Below are 20903 nucleotides of genomic sequence, written 5' to 3'. Positions count from 1 at the left end.
CTGACAATTCAGCAGATTTCTCAGTCAGGCAATCTTTGGCTGAACAGGGATCACAGGGGTTCTGCCTTCCAGGCTTTCCTCCCTCAAATAAGTAAAAACAAACCCACCTCACCTATATTTGTAGCATTTGCATTTCCCTTCCACTGTCTGGCAGGACGTTGGTATTTGGCACTTTTGACTGCCTAGCAACTTTACTAATATCCTTTTTCAGTTGGTTGACCTGGAGAGATAGAAACCACATAAACCATAAAATTCATCATGAAAGAAAAAGCATTTAATTCACAGTATTTCACAGTCCAGCAGACAAAAGCAATACTGACACTACTTCCCCATTTTACATGCTCACTTTTTCTGCAAGCTACTTTAACCAGTTTTGCAATGACCTAGTCTGCCATGAAGTACTGGGCCTGACAGTACTTCTTTACCTTGACAGGCTGCTGTCAGTTGGAAAACCTCCAACATAAATCAGAAAAAAATGGATTACAATAGCCACTCTTATAAACTCAGAGGACAAAGTCAGTAAATATTTCACACACCAAGATGATATTCAAATCAAGGGCTATGTTAAACAGTGAACAAGATTCTAAATAAAAACCTTTCATACTCAATTTTTCCCACTGAGAACATGGAGCGTACAATCTGATTATGTCCTATCATCAAATTATCAATGTTAATCAAACTAATATATATATCAATACCAAAACCAGGCAGGATTGAGATCACAATTTTGGCAGAATCCGGACAGCTTTAACTTGGTTCAGATCACGTCCCATTCCATTCTAGTGATATACCAAGTAAGTTAAAAAATTGCTCCTTTTGTCAGCTGCTGTATTTTCAAGATAACTTGTGTGGCAGCTGAGTTGAGGCAGGGCATTGACTTCTAGGCTGTAACTTATGAATGTAGAAGCCAGCAGGCCTTTTAATATGTTTTATTTTTTCAACCTACAGACCACTTACAAATGCCAAATAGCAACTGATGCAACAATAGACTTCCAGAGGAATGCAACGTCCAAATCCTCTAAAATTGTAGTTTATAATTTAAGCTCACACTTCAAAACCTTGAAGATATTAGTTTATCATAAGTTACTGCTACTCTTTTACAGTGTAACCACCGCACACTGAATTTAGCAGTGCTTTATGCTTACAACCTACCAATTCAAGCCTCAAAAATTTCGTAAAACTAAAATAACTGTCCCATAAAGCCTATGAGCAGCTGTAATTCGCCCAAGCATGGGGACAGACCGGCAATTCTAGCACCAAAAGTCCAGGTTTTAGCGCCGTCTTCTTGCATCTTTGATGTTCACCAGATGAAGCACCTGGACAACCATGGACAGAAATTGCGTCGTGACGTCTTCCCGTGCAGTCACGGCGCTACCGGCGGGCTCGCTGCGCCACATCCTCGCTGGCCGCTGTGGGATCGCCAAGGGCGGCGCCTCCATCCCACCGTTCCCGGCAGCATTTAGCGGCCCCCGCTCTCCCGGTGTGCGGACCCGAGCGGCCCCAGCACCGCCCTCAGGCCGCCCTCACCTCCCGCCGCACGCGGCGCGCCCTCATAGGCTGCCGCGGGCCGCTGGCCCCGCCCCCCGGCGCCCGCCCGCCAATCCCGACGGGCGATGTGGCTGCACGCGCTCGGGGCCCTCCCGCCTCCCGCCCCCGGAGCGGCCGCGCGCTCCACGCGTGGCGGCCTGCGGTTGGCGGCTCCGCGGCGGCCAATGGCGGGGCGGCACCTCAGAGCGGCCGGGCGCTTCTGCGCACGGCGGCGCCGCAGCTTTCCCGCCGCCGCTCCGGCCGATGGCGCCCGTGCGCCGCCGCGGCGCTGCGGCCGCCGCCGCCGGGGGTCCCCCGGGGGCGCCGCGAAACCCGCGCGCGCCGCGAAACCCGCGCACCCCGCGCCGGCGGCCCTCGTGACGATTGTTGATTGGCGACCGCGTCAAGCACGTGTTGAGGCGGCGGCCAATCAGCGGTCGCGGCGTGCCGCGAGGGGCGGGGCGAGCGGCGGGAGCGCAGCGCCGGGAGCGGACGGGCCGGGCCGGGAGCGGCGGCGGGATGAGGATGCGCGGGCTGTGGGTGCTGGTGCTGCTGCTGGGGCTGGCTCAGATCGCCCTCCTGGCGCGGGGAGCGGCGGCGCAGGAGGAGGAGGATGGCGACGGAGGTGAGCGCGGGCAGGGCCGCGCCGGCAGCGCCTGCTGGGTCCCCCGCGGGAGGCGGCGGCGCGGCCCCGGCGCTGGGCGCTGCGGGGAGCGAGCCCGGGCTGGCGGGACGCCGCTGGAGCCGGATGCTCCTCGCAGGCCTCTGTGCAGGGCTCTGATCCCGTCCCCTGAAGGCGCCGAGGTCTGTGCGAGCCGCTGATCCCGGCGCTGCTCGTCTGTCCTGCGCCATGGGGCGGCTCTGCCTCGCCTCTCCCAGGCAGGGAGTTAAAAGCGAGCTAACAATTAGCCATGTTGGCAATCCCCGGCTTCTGAATCTCCAGCGGATTTGCGATTTCTTTATTCCGAGTCCTATCAAACAGATTGCGATTTCATTATTAGGAGAGGCACTCTTCCTCTGGTACTGTGGTGATAAAACGAGGAGTAATGGATGCAGATTGAAAGAGGAGAAATTTTCTTCTTCGATATAAGGAAGAAATACTTTACTCTGAGGGTGTGAAGCACTGGCACAGGTTGCCCAGAGAGGTTGTGGATACCCCAAACCCGGCAGTTCAAGACCACCAAGCAGTGGTCTAGTGGGAGGTGTCCCTTCCCGTGGCCGGGGAGTTGGGACTATGAGATCTTTAAGGCCCCGTCCAATCCTTAGCATTCTGTGGTTCTGTGATTGAGCACTCTTTTCCTTATCCTTTGTTCAGGGACTGTGCATTCTTCGTGTTTCAAACCGATTTGTTTTTCTCCTCACAGAAGGAAGGTCCATTGTTACCATCTTCTTGCTGCTCTTCCTACAGTCTTTGGATTTCACTGACATGTGTCTCTTCCTTTCCAAAATTAGCCGAAACAAAGCTGCTCAGGCTTATTGAGTATAGTGCCTGTATGTAGGAGGCAGACATTTGAAGGTGTTTCTGTTTTTTGGTTTTAAGTTTTTTTCATGTGGATTTTGGTAAATTACTCATCTTTCATACTTCCTACATGAACACTGCCGTATTTTAAGTATTAGAGGGCTTTTAGTGAGACTGGATTATGGATGACCTTCTGAACTCATATCCTGCAAATTCTTGCTTGCCTAACAGACACTAAAACTTGCAGAAATGCATTTAGATCAGTTACCCTATTTGTGTAATTGACTGTATGATCTGTAGGATAAGGGTGAAGAGATTTGTTTTAAATGATATGGCATCTTCAGTAAGGAGATGGAGACATGGAATCTTCCTGTGGAGTTCTTTTTTTTTGGTTTTGTTTTGTTTTTTTTTTTTTTCCTGTTGTAAACTGGAATACAATTTTTCTGCGTTTTTCTCTGCTTTTAGCTGGAACATAGTTATGGTTTCTTTGTAACATGTGACAAAGCCTAGTACTGATTTCCCCTGCTGCCTTCAAAGGGTGAAATAACACCTGTGATATTACAGTGTTACCTGTGGCTGGCAGCAGTAGCTCAGCTTCTTCTGGGCCTGGCTCTCATCAGTGTTTCCCATGCTTGCTGTTTTTCTCATTTATAGGAGTTCTCGGGATCAAAGGTACCCAGTGATGGAAGTATCTCCTACTGTGTGGAGCTGAACACTAATCCACTGCCCCACTTGAATCGTTTTCCAGGTTCTATTGTGTATCTTGAATTTGTATATAGATCATGAACTAGGCTTTAAAAAGCCTTTTCCTTAAAAGTGCACATAGTTGGGGATTTCAATTTTTGCCCTTGGAATGCAGACTTGTGTGAAATGGATTAAATTTACTTTGGAACAAGGAAGTTATCTTACGCACATTAATTGTTGGGGAGATGAAAAGTTCTGAGCAAACCCACCTTGTTGCACTGCATAATTTGGGAAACGAGGTTTGAGCAGGGCAGGTAGGTGAATATGTTGGAAGAGAGGTTAGCCTGGATCTTGACCACTACACTCCTAGCATCCGGATGATGGGAAAGGAGGGATCGTGCAGAGGATCCACCACAGAAAAGACTGAAGGGGGCTGATGATATTGAAAATCTTTCGAATGTCCTAGCAACACATGATGAGTCCTGAGTTCTGGGTTTGTGAAAACTGAGCTCATTCAATTAGGGAACAGTGTGCTCCTCAAAAAGAAACTTTCAGGGAAAATTCCAGAGTCATTGGTGTCTGGATGCAGCTTTTTTTTTTGTACAGGATCTGCTTTGTTTAAGAAAATGTTACTAGGCCGTATTTCTGATAAATGCTGACTGTTCAATGAAGTTACTGTAAGAATTAATGTCAGAGTAGCTGTCATCCTAAAGAAGGCCTGCCAGCCATCATTGTCTACTTCAAGTCTTAAAAAAAGTACCTTCTTGATCATTTTATTGACTTGTGTAGTAATGTGTTGAAATTTGTGATTTTTTTTTTTTTTTATATAGGGGGGTTATCTGTAATTTACCAGAGGACAGGTTTTAGCCACAGCTGTCACAGCTGTTGGTTTGTCCACTGTCTTTGCAAGTCACTTTAAGAAACAAAGATACGTCAGTTTGAGGGCAGCTGTTTTATTTTCATGATGTTACTTATGTAAGTATTTATTAGCCACTTCTGCCACTTTAGGTGTCACAGACTCTTTCTGTTCTCTTTAAATTGTAAATCTTTAATGCAAACCAAAGTTTCTTGCTCTTAATAGGAAAAAAAAAAGTCTTTGCTTCCCTCGTGTTTGGGTCCCTGAAACAAGTCTTTCAGTCCCAACAGTGAAGGGGTGGCAGAGGTAGTAGCTATGATAGCCTTAGGTGTTGGTGAAGCTGGAAGCTACAGAAAGTAAGTCTACACGCTTAAGGACCGATATCTGCGTGCTTAACTTTCTTTTTAGTGCACGCCCTCTTTAAGCCGTCTGGGAAAAGGTGGAGTCCTGCTGCTGCAGTGCTGCTGTCCTGCCTCCATCTCCTGGGAGCAGGAAGTGGGTGTGTGTAATGTCCATGACAATGTGTCACTGTCAGGCAAGTTTTACCTTCGCAGGCTGTACTGCCACTTGCAGGGAAATATACAAAAGTATTTCTGTGAGGGATGATGGATCTAATGGTTACATTTTCCACCAGTGCTGGATGTTTTTGCAGGTGATACCTTGTTCTTTCTGAAAAACAGGTGCCACTGTAGCTGTTGTGGTCTCAGTCTCTCTTGGGGGATGGTAGTGAGCAGAGTGAGTGGGAACAAGGATCACACTTGGTGGATAGTTTGAGGTGCAGGAGCAGAACTGGCCGGCTGCTTTTGCTTGCATTCCTTTGTCTCACGAAAAATCATATCTGAAGCAATTTGCCAAGAATGCAATGGCAGGGAATTCAGGCACAGGCCAGCCAGGAGCAGCCTGGTGTGAAACATAGCCCTCAGAACTGCTGGGCACCCATGTAAGGCACAAGATTTGCCTGCTGAAGCCCCCTGAAATCTGTTTCAGTGGGGCAGTCCTGCAGGTCTGTGAGGCATGGATTCACTCAGGGGTGAGCAAGTGCTCCAACACAGGAGGCATTGTCTGCTTGCAAATAGTGCTTTTAGCTGCCTCAAAATCAGGTGAAACACTAGTGCTTGATAAAGAAACTTAATCCAGCTGACTACTGTTGTGTGATAAATGATCTCCTTGTGATCTCTCCCCTCATCAGAAGCTTCAGTATTTTCATGCTACATAATTTTGACCTCTAATTAAAATCAACATATTTTCTCCAAGATCCTATGTTGTTTCCTGAGAGCATATAAGTTTGTTTCTGTATACTTTCTTCAAAAATAAAAATAGCTATTGTAATTTAATGCCATTATTTTATGTATGGTGAGGTTGATCCTAATATCTGCTGTTGGTATGAGAAAAACAGGTTTTGTTTTGTTAGCTTTTTCATATCTGGATAGCACATATTTATCTTTCTTAACTTTCAACTTCCTGATGAAATCAGAATATTTTCAGAATACTGCTGCAGTAATTCCTCTCAGCTTAGTCAAAAGCCAGTGAAAGTTAAATAGAAAATAATTTTAAACAAGAAACCTTAATCCCTTTTTTCTTCAAGATTTTTTTTTTATCCTACTCCTGGGACTCCCACTGGTCGAAAGGGACTTAACTTCATTGTTTTACAGTTTTCATTTGGGATGAGATATTTTCATTACTTGTTCTGTAACTGAAATTCTTGTAAAGTCCTTCAGGAAGGTCTTGTTTCCTTGAAAGATAAGAGTTTTGTTATTTTAAATAGTTTAAAGGAACATGTGAAAGGTCAGATTTTGAAAAAACTATCTCAAATTCCAAGCCAACAAAGAATGAACTAGTAGAAATGTGCTGGCTTCAGCTTTCACATGCTAATTTTGCTTTGGTAATTTAACAAATCTTTCTCCTTTAAAAGCCTGTTCTGGACCAGTGGTTTTGATCTTAAAGGCCTCCCCAAAAGTTCTTTGAAAGAAGAAGCTTTCACTCCATTATATATTTTTTTAGGAATACTACCTGGCTCCTGCAGTCAGTTAGTTGATTTTACCCTCACTGCATCCTGGTGCTGATCCAGAGCAGAGTGACTGATGCTCCTGTGAGTGGAAACACTCCTCAATGAATAGCAGACCCTGAAACATCACTGTAACTGAAAGCAAGGGTGGCAGAGGTGGATGGAGCAGTCAGGAAAGAAGCACAATTTTGAAGTGCTGCTTCCAAACTACCTTGATAGTAATAAAATTGTAACATTTGGGTTTATAGCAAGTGTGTCTGTTTATTAGACCTTCAGACAGGCAGCACATAGCTATTGTTGTGTTACAGGTCTCCTGAGTAGGGGTACAAGGGAAGCACTGGGAACAGATAACACCTGCTTTTTTGGTGTAAGACACTAACTTTTCCAACTTCAAGTTGGCTACACTTAAAGAACAGCTGCTCTGTTGCATGATGAAGGGGTTCTGTTTGAAGTTCAGGTATCATCTGTGTGCCCTTCTTGCCTAGCAAAACATGTCTCACTGCCCACATTTCAACAAGATGTCCATCAAACCTTGGTGGCAGCTGTTGCATAGATTTGTGTGCATTTATTCTTTTTGTGTCCATTTTGTTAGTTCTCCCTGAAATGTGAAATACCTGTTTATACTTTACTGAAATATCAATATTGTTAGCTGGTGTGACGTGGACAAAATTGAAATAGTCAAACATCTGAGTCCAGGCTCTTTGCAAACTGAGATAGCTGTCACTGTATGTGGAGCAGAAACTAATTCATGTGGGTACTTTTCTTAACCACGGGAAATATCTAATCCATCTTTAATCTAGTACTGTCACTTTAATGTTAAACTTGACTCAATGTAATCTGTGGTATATTCTTACCTTTCCAGAATCTGTTGCAAAAGAAGTTGATGATGATGGTGATGATGATGATGATGAAGAAGAGGATGATGAAGATGACGATGATTCTGTAGTTAAAGAAGAAAATGGTGTATTAGTCTTGAATGATGCAAACTTTGACACCTTCACTGCAGACAAGGATACTGTGCTGCTGGAGTTCTACGCACCATGGTGGGTTCACAGCAGCGCCTCCATGGGTGCAGCGTCAGAGGGCTTCTCTACCAGGACAAGCTCCTAAAAAGTGAGCTTGGGTTGCCATTTTAAAGATGACAAAGGACTAAGTTGCCTGCAGGAGATGCCCTGGACTCTGCTGTAGTCCAGAAAAAAAGATGGTTTTGGTGGTGGGGGAGAACCCTTTTTCCCACCCCTGTATCATGCAATAACCAACAGTCTGCTCCTGTTCCACTGATGTGGGTAATACTGAGGGATCCCATGCCTAGGGGAGCACAAGCCTGATTCTATCTCTGTATTATGCATGTCAGGGAACAGAAATGGTCCGAGGGAGGCCCAGAAAAGTCATGCAGCGTGGTTTTGCAGCCTGCTATCATGCTGTGCCAGTGCTGGACCACTGAGAACGTGTGTACTTGCTCATGTAGATGGAGTAATGAAGGCTTCCCTTGCAGGGGAATTGCCAGAAGGTTTTCCTTTCCAAATTCACGTTTCTGTCCTTGCCAGAAGGGTGTGATGTGGTTAGGGACACAGCTTGTTTGTATTATCAATTTAAGATGCCTCATACATCTACCTAATGATGGCAGTTCTGCTGGCATCCCAGGGTATACAGCACCACTGGTGTGCTCCAGGGAGCTACAATGGACTTACTTGCATATAACCAAGACAAAGGATTTAGGCCAGGATGTATCATCTCTTGCATTCTTATGTTCAGAAACATTAGGGATGGTTACTGGGGGAAAAAAGAGTAGAAGATATTTTCAGTAGAGTTGCTGAGTTAGTATTGCAGCCAGAATCTCTTTTCCTTTGTGGCTCAGTGATACAAAAATGACTTACTCATTGGTCCTTCTCCAGCCTTTGAACAGAGGGGAGAATATGATCTTGCTTGAGGTGGAGTTGTATTTTAACTTGTGCCATTCTTGTCACAGAGAATCCCATCCCTGCTTGGCTGTAGGCACTAATTCTGCAGCTGTAGTTTGCCTACATTAAAGCTAAACATGAAGTTCAATTTATCTGAGCAGAAGGATGTGTGTCATCATAGACTAAACACCTCTCCTATTTTTCTACTCCCCCTCCTGCCAGCTGAGATGCTAAGGAGCACAGGCTATCTGCCACACACTTCTTTTGCTTTTCCTATATTTTCATGGTTTCTTCTTTAGCTTGTCAGGCTATATTTAGCATTTATTATGCTGTTATCCTTGGTCATGCCTGCTTTTGCAGCAGTAGCCTCTGTTCTCCCCAGAGAGTTCTGGTGTGGCCAGAGAGGGAGCAGATGCTGTGTTACCATGGTGGGTGGGAGATTGCATTAGGCCAACTTAACTGCTGTTTCATTTTTCTTTACTTCAATTTAGGGTGCTAGGGAGGGAATATGAACCTTGGTTAGGGAGAAGCTGTAGTTGAATTGAGACCATATTTGTCAGGGGTGGGGCAGGGGGGGAGGAAGGAAGGAGGGAACATAATACAAGGTTTACAACTTTGTTGTAAAAACAGTTGTTGAATTTTTTTACACTGGTTTTATAAAGCATATGACAATACATTCCACATTGAATGAAAATTAAGAAAAAGAAAGGTTTTGATGTGAACATACAGTACATTAGCTACAGTTGCTCTCTATGTCTCCATGATCTGAACATGTAGCAAGATAAACATTTCTGTGCTGATGATGTGAACATCTGCCAGAGGCATCTTGGAAATACAGAGCAGCAGAGCACCTTTGCATGTCTGTCATTCAATTACATACCTACTTGTGTCTTCCTCTGACAGGTGCGGGCACTGCAAGCAGTTTGCTCCTGAATATGAAAAGATAGCCAAAACTCTGAAGGAAAATGACCCTCCTATTCCTGTAGCCAAAATAGATGCTACTGCAGCCACTTCACTATCGAGTCGTTTTGATGTCAGTGGCTACCCAACCATCAAAATCCTGAAAAAAGGCCAAGCTGTTGACTATGATGGGTCTCGAACAGAAGATGGTAAGCACCAGTCCTTTGCAGTTCCCTGTAAGAAAACAAAGTAGCATATGATCTTGTTTCTTACTATGTGGCTGTTTTGAAGGACTCTGATCTCAAGTTATTTATCTTAAAACAAGTAATACTATGAATGCTGAAATCTTCCCCATTTTCTTAACAGGCTGCATGCTAGAGGACAGTTTTGCAGGTGGTGGGTAGTGCTGTTACTGACAGAAGGTTTCTAGAAATATGACTTGACTGGAAGAGGAGATAGTCTCATGTTTGCTGAAGGATCAGCCAATAAACCTTTGATCTATATATTGACTGTATAGAAACGCACTTGTATTTTGCTTAATTAATATGCCCAGCTCTAATCGGAAGGGGAAAAACTACCTTTTCTGTCTGTTTTGAGATGGAATTTTCATCTCTTTTGAGATGGAATTCAGTGCTGCAAAATACGCATCTGTGCTCTGCATAAGACACTCTATGGGGTGAAGAAAAGACTTTCTTGGTAATGCAAACAAGGCAATAGGGGATAAAGAAGCTTGATTAAGAAAGTGTTCTCATTTCAGTTTGATGTGTAAGCTTTGGTCCAATACTGTGCCTGCCACTCTGTTTTCAAATTCTTGTATTTGACATGCTACTGGTATGATAAAATGCCTGTTTGTTAATTGGGTTATGGAACTGTATTTCAGCTATTGTGGCCAAAGTCAGGGAGGTTTCTGATCCCAACTGGACCCCTCCACCTGAAGCTACTCTGGTATTGACCCAGGATAATTTTGATGAAGTTGTGAACGATGCTGACATAATCCTGGTGGAGTTTTATGCTCCATGGTAAGTAAGAAGGCAGTTACCTGTATTTGTCTAGCACAGATGGTCTGAACATACTTGGTGAACCTGTCTTCTGTTGTTATGCTTCGTTACACACCTTTGCCTCATACAAAGCTCTGGTATACCTCATTTCTAATCTGTACCTGGGAGCATGTTGCAAATCACTAGCAGACTAGACTGGATCTATGTCTCAGCAAGGGGTGTCCAAATCTTCACTGGAGGTTCACAATATTTATTAATTTGGGAGCACACTGAGGTACTGAAAACCAAAGGGAATTGGTCCTTAGCTTAAAAATGGCCTCTAAAAATGAAGCTAAAAATGTGAGGCCAGGTACAGAGGCCAGCTTCAGGTTGCAGAGACACATCTTTCTAGGCTGAAGTGTGCTCTGTAGATTCAGTGATCCCATTTCTGCATTCTGGAAGTCTTAACTCTTCTGCTCCAGGGGTAGAAGGTACCTGGCAGGCTTAATGGCTTGTAAGAAGTGGCCTCTGCTCTCCCTCCCTAGGTGTGGACACTGCAAGAGGCTTGCTCCAGAATACGAGAAGGCTGCCCAGGAGCTCAGCAAGCGCACGCCTCCCATCCCCCTGGCTAAAGTCGACGCCACGGCTGAAACGGAGCTTGCAAAGAAGTTTGATGTTACTGGCTACCCAACTCTCAAAATCTTCCGCAAGGGCAAACCTTATGACTACAGTGGTCCGCGGGAAAAATATGGTATTAGGCTTTTTCTTATTTTCTGAGGGCTTGGCCACAAATATTCTGACTTATCTGTAGGACTTGCAGACTTGTTAATGTCCTAGCAGCAGTGGCTGGGGAAAACTGAAAAATTCTGTTCTCATACCTACACAGGTTATTTAGGTTTGTCTCTAGTCTTCATAACATCTTTTGGTGGTAGTATCAGCTTCTTTCAATATCAAGTAAGTTAAATACACATGGTGAAGCAGTGACAGTATGGGTAAATGGGCAGGTTTTAATTATACTGGAATGCATCTTGAGGGCTGGCAAAAATACTCAATATTAAATTTTAATTAGACTTAAGACTATTCAAGTAGCACTTTGGCTCATAACAGGATCAGGAGACAGTGAAGGATATGGAATTTCAGAAAGGAGCATTGCTTGCAAGGTCAACTGATATTCATGGATTGATCGCCTCTTCTGAAACCAACCTGAAAGGAAATAATCAGAAATGCAGCTTTAAAAACTTGGACTGAAATCTTGCTGATTTGGTCTTCAGGTTATTGTGGGAGGGCTGCACAGGAGGAAAGGTGTTCATGGGAAATGACATTAAATGTTTTAGATGGAATGCCCAAATCTTTTGGTTCACTAAATGTTCTAAGCAACTTTTTGGGGGCGGGTTTCTCTCACAGGTATTGTCGACTACATGATTGAACAGGCTGGTCCTCCATCCAAACAGATTCAGGCTACCAAGCAGGTACAAGAATTTCTGAAGGATGGGGATGATGTCATCATCATTGGTGTCTTTAGTGGAGAGAATGACAAAACCTATCAGCTCTATCAGGAAGCAGGTAAAGAATGTTTTAGAATATTAATGGAATATATGTTTTGTTGGGATTCTGCCTAGGACTTTGGACATAGGGAGATAATTTCTGATCCTAGTACAGTAGGGAGGATTGGAGAGGAGAAGAAGTAGTAGGAGGAAGGGTGATGATCTGCTTGTACTCAAAAAATAAGTTCACACCAGATTCTGAGGCTGTAACTAAAGTGTCAGCCAGTCACAGAATATGCTTGGTAATTGTGTCCCTAAAAACATTTGGACTAGAGAGGAAGGAAAATTCTTTCCTGAGGAGCAAACCACAATTTCTTGGCTTAAAGCCTGGATATGTTTGCTGTCTGTTACTCTTGTTTCATGTCTGGCAGCCCAGAGTCAATTGTCACCAAACTCATTTGGGATGAGAGGCCTGGAGAAAGGATCATCATCCACTTCTGGGTCAATTTAGTTAGACCATTCCTGCCAACCTATGTCTGATTCTGAGGCTGCTGTCATAGTTGGGTTAGGCTAATTAGTTTGCTTCAGCTTGGCAAGATACAGAACTGTTTCTCAGGCTGCCCCAAAGCAAATAGTTAGGCTAGCTGACTTATTTGGGAGGAAGCCAAGAGGTAAGAGATTGACAAAAGAATAACTGTTTTGCTGTATATGTTTTAGAAGCTGTTTAAGGTGTTTGAGTGTGTAGAATAACTTGCCAAGTGGATGGGCTGTTGAACAGCATTCAAATAGTGCTGCTGGAATTGTATGTATATTCACATGCTTCTCACCCCTGGATGAGAGCTGTTGTCTATGACTGGATTGTTCTGTGTCACTTGGAGAACAGGAAGAGTGTTTCCTTGCAGCTACAGTCTCAAGATCTCAGTTACAGGCTGTCAGTTCACTTTCTAATGACTTTTCCTTCACCCTAACCTTAATTTTTCAGCTAATGGTTTGAGAGAAGATTATAAGTTCCATCACACCTTCAGCAACGAGATTGCAAAACTATTGAAAGTTTCTCCAGGAAAACTCGTTGTCATGCAGCCAGAAAAATTTCAGTCGAAGCACGAGCCCAAGATGCATGTTCTGAATCTTAAAGTGAGTAGATGGTCCAGACCTAAAGTGTTTGTGTGTGGGATTGAAGGTTCTCTTTCTCTGTAATTATGATCAGCTGGCATCTTCCTGTTGGAAGTGCTCCCACTGGATATTTGAGTCAACCTGTTTGTCCACTGAAACTGTACTTTTTCAAGAGGACTTTATGAAATTAGTCCAGGTGTTGTGTTTTCAAATAATAATTTGTCCATACAATATTTGGTGCTCAAAGGTTTGAAGAAAATGTGTTGACAGCTTTGTTTTTATAACATGTCCTTCCCACTTTCGCATTCATGCGTGTCCCAGTATTGTTTTTTTAGTAGTGTGTAGCCGAAATGCTGCTTAAATCTGTTTGCTTGAACTTTTTTTACTATTTCTTTACAGGACTCTACAGATGGATCTGAGATTAAAGAGCACGTGCTAAAACATGCTTTGCCTCTAGTTGGTCATCGCAAGCCTTCCAACGATGGCAAGAGATACTCCAAGCGTCCTTTAGTGGTTGTCTACTACTCCGTGGACTTCAGTTTTGACTACCGTGTTGGTAGGTTTGCTACAATTACCCTTCCTTCACTTTGAGAGGAAGCAGGCACTAAATAACTAGAAATTACCAATTCTGTCCTATTCTGTTCTTTTCAGCTACTCAGTACTGGAGAAGCAAAGTCCTGGAAGTGGCTAAAGACTTCCCTGAATACGTGTTTGCTGTTTCTGATGAGGAAGATTATTCTTCCGAAATAAAAGATTTGGGTCTGCTTGAGAGTGGAGAGGATGTCAACGCTGCCATTCTGGATGAAGGTGGCAAGAAGTATGCCATGGAGCCAGAAGAGTTTGACTCTGATGTGCTCAGGCAGTTTGTGGTGGCATTCAAAAAAGGTACACTTTCTAACATAGGGTTCTCTAAGCTGTTTTGTTTACGCTTCCAAGAGTTGTTTCCCGAGGCAATGGCTCCAGTAAACTGAGCCTGTTTTACAAGCCTAAAATGTTCCTGTGGCTTTAAAGTATGAGCTGGTCGTTCATATTTGGGACTACTATATTAAATCATGGGTTATTACTTTGTGGATGGACAGCCATAAAAAGAGAAGGGTTCTAGGGAATTGCAAAAACCCCCTGTTGCCCATATTTCACGAGGTTATTGGGCCACAAGGTCACCAGTTAACTAGCCTGTGTTTCATGCTGAGGCAAGTTCATTTGCTAGTGCAGTGATTTTCCCTGGCAGGAGGATGTACTTCTGCCCTTTCTCAGAGGAGATTGTAAGGGGTGCTCTTACCATATTCTAATGGTGTTGTGTGTTTTGCTTCCTTCTAGGAAAACTGAAGCCAATTGTGAAGTCCCAGCCAGTGCCAAAAAATAACAAAGGGCCTGTAAAAGTGGTAGTGGGTAAAACTTTTGATACCATAGTGATGGATCCAAAGAATGATGTCCTCATAGAGTTCTATGCCCCATGGTGTGGACACTGCAAGAAACTAGAGCCAGAGTATAATGAGCTAGGCAAAAAATACAAGAATGAGAAAAATCTGATTATAGCCAAGATGGATGCTACTGCCAACGATGTGACGAATGACCACTACAAAGTAGAGGGATTCCCCACCATCTACTTTGCTCCAAAGGACAAGAAGAACAACCCGATTAAATTTGAAGGCGGGGACAGAGATTTAGAGCATTTGAGCAAATTTATAGAGGAGCATGCAACAAAACTCTCCAGAACAAAAGAAGAGCTTTAGATAAATGAGATGAGGGTGGAGAAGAAAAGTTGTTTGTACAATGTAGTTAAAATCAAGTTACTGACAAAACTTGGTGAGAGAAGAATTAAGCAGTTTTGAGCAAAGAGATTCTTGAGCAGTAAAGCAATTTCAGTATCTTTTTTTTTTTTATATGGCAGATGAGTTTTTTTTCTGGACACTGAACTTAATACTCTAATATGAATGTCTTATGTTAGTTACAGTTTTGATCTTTGGAGAAAAATACATCCTTTATTTTTTGTGACTATCTCGAGCTTTGTTCTTTGACTCCAATGCTGCTGTTTTGATGTTAAAAGATACTACCAAAAAGAGAGAAGCTGATCCCTCAGACAAGCAGATTTCTCTTATTTGTTGTTATGGTTACTGGGGGGGAGCAGTATTTTCAGCTAGTCTTTTCTGTTATGTTTCTTTGTACCTATTTGTGTGACTCTATCACTGTATTCATAGCTGAGGATAAGAATGGAGGTTTTCTAAAGTGCAGATGAATTATTTGGTCCTACTGAGATGAGAAACAGGGACTTGCTAATTAAATATGCTCTAGACCTGTTTTTAGCTTTGTGCCTCTGTAGAGAGGGTGATGCTAAAACAGCAAGTTTTTCTAATGTACCTCTCTTTACTAGTCCTTATTGACCCATTTACATCTTAGTCTTCCTGAATATGTTTTGGAGTAAGTGGAGTATGGCAGAAAAAGAGCCATCTAGTGGGTGGAGATGCTGGGATTCTAGTGTCAGATCTATGTGTTACTGTCTCCTTTCCTTTAGCAGAGAGGAAAGTTTGATAGTGATTCTTATTTGGGCAAGCAGACTGAGACCTTCTAATGGCCTTTGCTCCTCTAGCAGGTATTGTCGGTATAAAGAATAATCACATCTTCTTTGTGCTCCCCTTGGGAGTATATGCATTTAAAAGTGAGTTTTTATCTTGAGTGGGCTGGTTTAGATATGTCCATACATTTATGGGCCATGTTGAAGTTGCAGACTTTTGGGCTCTAGAAGCTCTGGCTGCCTCTTCTCAGAGCTGTGATGCTGAGGTGTGTGCAACTTGTCCCTGAGACAGTTTTGATTCACATTTCATTTTACAAGTAGTTCTTCTCCTAGCAGCACTGTTTTCTTTCTTGCAAAATATGACCAGTCTTCCTTCAGTAATTGCCTGTTGCATTAGTTTTTAGATTTTTGGAGATTGTGCAAATCTAAAACCAGTACCCAGTTGTTTTTGGTTTTTTTGGAGGTTTTTTTGTGCTTTTTTTGGGTTTTTTGGGTGTTTTTGGTTGGGGTTTTTTTGTGTTGTTTTTTTTTTTTTTTTTTTAATCTGGGGAGATGCATTCTTCTGTGTAGCAAGAATAAACCCATGTCCAGGAGGTGACTGTTTAGTTCGAGTCTGGGGACCCAAAAGGGGCTCCAAGGGAATACATAGTCCTTATACTTTCCTACTGCACTTGTCATCCCTATTGAAGGGATGTCCTTCCCTTCTTCCTTAACAAGAGACTGACCCTCATTGTTAACAACCCACATGGCAAAGCATAACTATCAAATTCTTCTTGCAGAGGTGTATGGGACTGCAGGAAGGCTTTCCCTTAATTAATGGTTTAGCTAAAATAGTGAACAAAGCTCACCAGCAGATTATGCATGAGAAGGACAGTTTCAAATCTCCTGGGAGTGCTGGGGTGTGCCTGAATGCTATTCAGCTCCTATTTATCAGCAAGAGCTGGAAATGTTAAGCAAGTAAGTGTTAAAACAGTGTCATTGTTTACCTCAGGCCCTTTTCACATCAGAGGGCTTTTTCTTCTACTGTCCTTAAGTGGACAGATGGCTGTTAAGCTTAGGCAGTATTTCATCTACAAGACACTTACCAGATAAAGTGCATTATCTTCCCATCTACTGTCATTTCTATTTGCAGTTCTTCTGTAGAGCTTTCAAAAGCTATAATCTATTCTAAATGTGTTGTGCAGGCAACAAAAGCAAGATCAGACTTAGCTGAGCACCAGAGGTGATTTTTTTCCAGAAAATATACATATGGGTCAAGTAACAAGTTCTGTCCTATCTGCCAGTGTTATCAACCCAGTTCTTTGAAGAACTAGGCATAGGCTTTTAAAATCAGTTCTTAAAACACAGTTCATGTTCTATGCCTAAGAAAATACCTCACACAATGCTGTGGGGAACTGAATTGCTCCTTGTTAGTTGATTGCAGACTTAAAGGGTTTTATTTCAAAACAGCTGCTGTCTAACTTAGGGGGGGATATGGATAAATATGGAACATATAGCAGGGAGGGTGAAGAGTCCCTTATTGGTGGTGAAGGACTTCAGTCAGGGCTGAGGCACCTTTCTCCTTGGGACAGTAAGGGTTAAAGTTGAGCATCAGCACTTCTTGCCTCTCTTCTGAGAGGTGCTAAATTATTAACATTGTCATTGCCAATTCTGTGCTGTTTCTTTAAACTGTGTCCTCCCAGCAGGAGCCAACCCCTCTCTGGGTTGAAACCTCTACAGCCTCCAGGGAGCCCCTCTAGCAATAGAAGACACAAGACCCAAGTGTCCTAGATGTGCTTGCTCAGTGCTCCTGCCACCTCTCTCTCTCTTCCTTGCTTTCACAGGTGGAAGCAGCCTGGTACATAAACTGTTACTTCAGCATGGTGCTGAAACACCTGACTCTTGTTCAGGAGCAGTAGTGCTTAAGTCAGAGCTGAATAGGAATACAGTAACTAGTACTGCTTAATTTCTTGTCCACAATGAGCTGCAAGAGCAGGCAGTGTAACCCCAAGCAGGTTATGAACAGTAGAGGGAATGAGGATTTGTTCTTTCCTTACAGTGGTGTTGCCTGGCCGTATTTCCTGTGAGTCCTCAGCTGTGCCACTCATCTTGGTATCTGCATGTCATAATAAATGCATTTATAACTTCCCAGCAAGATGAGGATACTCTTGCCTCTAAGCTTTGGGCAGAGTCATGGTGGAAGGCAAATTGCTTTCCTTAGTTCAAGTATCCCATCCTTTGCTGTGTGCACTATCAACATGAACCCTCTGTAAAACTCACTGGGATGGATATACCGTGAGGTCTGTACAGAAAGTGATATTACTGTGATTGATGCATTCTAAGGAGAACAGGTCATACCATCTTTTGGAATTTGCTAAAATGCATTATGCATATCTGCTTTTTCTTTACTGAGGCATTAGGATGCTTTCCTAAACATCCTAAATCCTTTTATTAGAGTTACCTAAATGCTGCTGATTAGCCTTGCTGTTCCCTTACAGAAGAAAAAAAAAGTGCAGTGCAAGAGAATAAGGGAGCTCCCCTCACTTGCTCTTTGCCACAGCTGCATGAGCATATGACTTAATTTCTGATTATGGTTCCAGGTGGAAGAGATCCTGCAGTTTATGCTTCAGCACAGGATTGATTTGTGTAATATTAAAAGTCCATGGAGCCTGGCCTGGTGTATCTCCCACACATGCATCCACTCAGAAACAAACTTATTTCTGTAAACTGTAGTATATTTTAAAGTAATCAGACTTGGGACTTCTTCAGGGTCATCTCCTTGCTCTGAAGGGTAAGAACTAAGGTATCAGCAGCATACTGTAGCACAGCTGGTGCTCCTTGAGGAACAAATTTGTCTGTACTGTGTCTGTGACAGTAAATACTGGCCTGGGATGTTGATACTGCATTAAGTGATAGGTTTTTCTAGTACTGGAAGAGATTTGTTAACAGCAGAGGGTTTGCAATCAAGGTTGTTACCTGGTTTCTACTCTCAGAAATTTTGTATGTCCAAACTGCTAATTATGGTAGTGCCTGGGTATGGCCCAGGATTTGGCTGGTGGCAAGCAGGGAAGGCACTGCAGAGCTGGTGCCACAGAGTTTTCTCTGCCCTCTTGTAAGCTATGTGCTGAGTAAACAGGCTTCTGGAAAATAGACCATTAATAAATGATACTGGTTAAAGGCTTCTCAGAAAGTAGCATTTACTGTAGTGCTCAGACTGCTGTCTTTTCTTTTTTGGTAGGCAAGAGAAGCCAGTGCAAACTGTTTGTGCTCCAAAAGGCCTTTGCTGACAGCCTGCACTGGTAATGGATGCTGGTCAGAGGGCTGAGTGTTGCAGTCTGTATGCTCAGCCCTTGATGTGGGTAGTGAGTAAGTCAAGCCCTGTGCAAACTTGTGTAATCTGCTTATCAAACTTGTAGAGACCCTTGTATTTGTTGCACAATTTGGCTTTGGTTTGCTGTGTTTGAGTTGCAGAACTCCCTTTGTCAGTGCAGATCAGGGATCTATGAGCAACTCTAGCAAAATTCAATGCCAGTAGCATCTTGGATCAGTTGCCAGGCATTTCTAAGACTTCAGCACAGCTTGAAGTGTCACAGGAATCACTGCATGTCAGTGTAGTGCATTTGTCAGGGGAGGGCTCTCAGTTGCTGTCTACAAGGGGTTCCCCTTCTTTTCCTGCCTGCACCCATGGTAGATTATGTGAAGCCATGCAACCAGGGGCAGAAGAAATGTTCTTCTTCCATGTACAACCTGTCTTCATATCTGCCCACTCACAAGTCAATTGTTTTCATTCAACATCCTTGGAGGTTGCTCTGCACTTGAAGCCAGTTCCTTTAGACAGAGCTGTGCCTACTCTCAGGCCATAGGCTGATGTCATGTTAATGTTAGTGCTGAAATTTCTGTGTCAGGAGCAGCTGGTTTTATGTGGAGCCATTGTGCTGTAATCTGTCTGAACAAGCCCTATATGTACCATAAAAACTAAATTATCATGTCTTTGTAGAGGCTAGATGAGGCTGGTTGCGTCTGGGAGGACATGACCATTCTCCTGTTTCATTTTTGCATCCAGAGAGAAAGAGATCTAGTCTGTGAACTGCTCCCAAATCCTTACATTAGAAAGGTGGGAGTTTCAATTTCAGCAATGGTGTTCACATCTCAAGCTGTGTGTGACTTGGTTAACAGAAACATAAAGGAGATAAGCTATATTAATCCAACCATGCAAATAAAACCCTTATCACAATCAGTAACCCAATCCTCTGAAGGATATCCACAGGCTGGGATTTTGAACAGCCAGTTGTTTCTTCATAGTGAAAGCCGACACTTGACAGCCTGGCCTCCATTAATACCCTTCTACTTGCTTTTGTCTAAGTTATAGTGGCCTTCCTGAAATCTAGTATGTTTTGCCTCTCAATAGGAGAGAATTGATCTGCAATACAGCCTGGTAAAGTCCTGCTCAGAATGATAAAAGCAGAGTAAAAAAAAATACAGCAGAAGGTCATCTCAGAAGAGGAGAAGAAGGTAATTTATAAATTTTCCCTAAAGTTAGAGAAATCAAGGCTAGACAGGGCCATTTGCTCAGCTAATATTTTTGGTTTACATATCAGACCACAAGCTCTCTGCTGTGTGCTTTCCATTTTCAACCTAATAACTTATATTTAACCTATGGGCCTGTTCCAAACCAAGTGTGCAACACAAAGCTTCATAGCTTTGCTGAGTGCTGCTGCTGCACTAACACTGATTTCTGAGCCACAGAGTGCATTCAGGAAACAGGATATCCTATTAGAAATTGGTACTACTGCTTTGAGTAAGGAAGGCAGTTTTGCATTCACTTTGCCATGTGAAATATTTCATATGTAACTTTTGATGATCCTTTTGGACAGTGGACTTCAGTGATGTGTTTTCTTATGAGGGTTGGCTCTTTTGTGATTTTGAGTTGGTTTTGGTGTTTTTCAGTCTCAAGATACGTGCTAACATATAGCAAGTAAAACTCCACTAGTTTAATTAAGTTGTAGCTTTTCCCAGCCAGCAGATTTTCACAGAGGGCCTAAAGACAAGAGGGTTGAGCTTTGTTTAAGCTCCTTTCCCTGAGCCTGAAAGAGCAATAATAGAGCACCTGACTTCAGCAGATGCAAATTGAGACAGCTGTTTACTGGTGTACTAATGAGTCCATGGAAATGTTAGTGGCCTTACTATAATCTGCCTGTCTCTTTGTTTTTCTCAGAGATCACCCTTAATGTTCAATTTGGACAAACCAGCCAATCTTTAAATAGAAAAATCACATTTTAAATAAAAAAAGAGTCACAGTGGATTTGTTTTTCTTTTTTTTTTCATTCTTTCACTTCCAAAGTGCACCATAAATGTTAATGATGTCCTTGAAGCATGCTGTTTGCCAGAGCTACACAGCAGTGGGTGTAAGGGTAGTGCTTGCTCATACAGGAAAATGTCCAAAAGAACTGGTAAGGATCAAAAAGTCCTTTGATCACGGTGCTGTGGCAAGAGGTTCAGTGGTAAG

At 43.2% G+C, this 20903-nt stretch overlaps 1 protein-coding gene across 1 annotated transcript; it reads left to right on the top strand.

Moving 5' to 3' along the window:
- The first annotated feature begins 1968 nt into the window (after positions 1-1968).
- PDIA4 (protein disulfide isomerase family A member 4) lies at positions 1969-20699 on the top strand. The gene is made up of 10 exons (XM_021546260.2): positions 1969-2152; positions 7394-7574; positions 9336-9541; positions 10213-10351; positions 10855-11060; positions 11714-11872; positions 12776-12927; positions 13306-13462; positions 13558-13791; positions 14224-20699. Exons 1-10 carry the CDS (start codon positions 2047-2049, stop codon positions 14637-14639), a joined length of 1956 nt encoding a protein of 651 aa, XP_021401935.2. The 5' UTR covers positions 1969-2046; the 3' UTR covers positions 14640-20699.
- Positions 20700-20903: the final 204 nt, after the last annotated feature.

The sequence above is a fragment of the Lonchura striata genome, chromosome 1 (assembly GCF_046129695.1).
Source record: "Lonchura striata isolate bLonStr1 chromosome 1, bLonStr1.mat, whole genome shotgun sequence".
Taxonomy (NCBI): Eukaryota; Metazoa; Chordata; class Aves; order Passeriformes; family Estrildidae; genus Lonchura; species Lonchura striata.
Note: the sequence above shows the minus strand (reverse complement) of the source record. Positions and strands in the feature narration are given on the sequence as shown.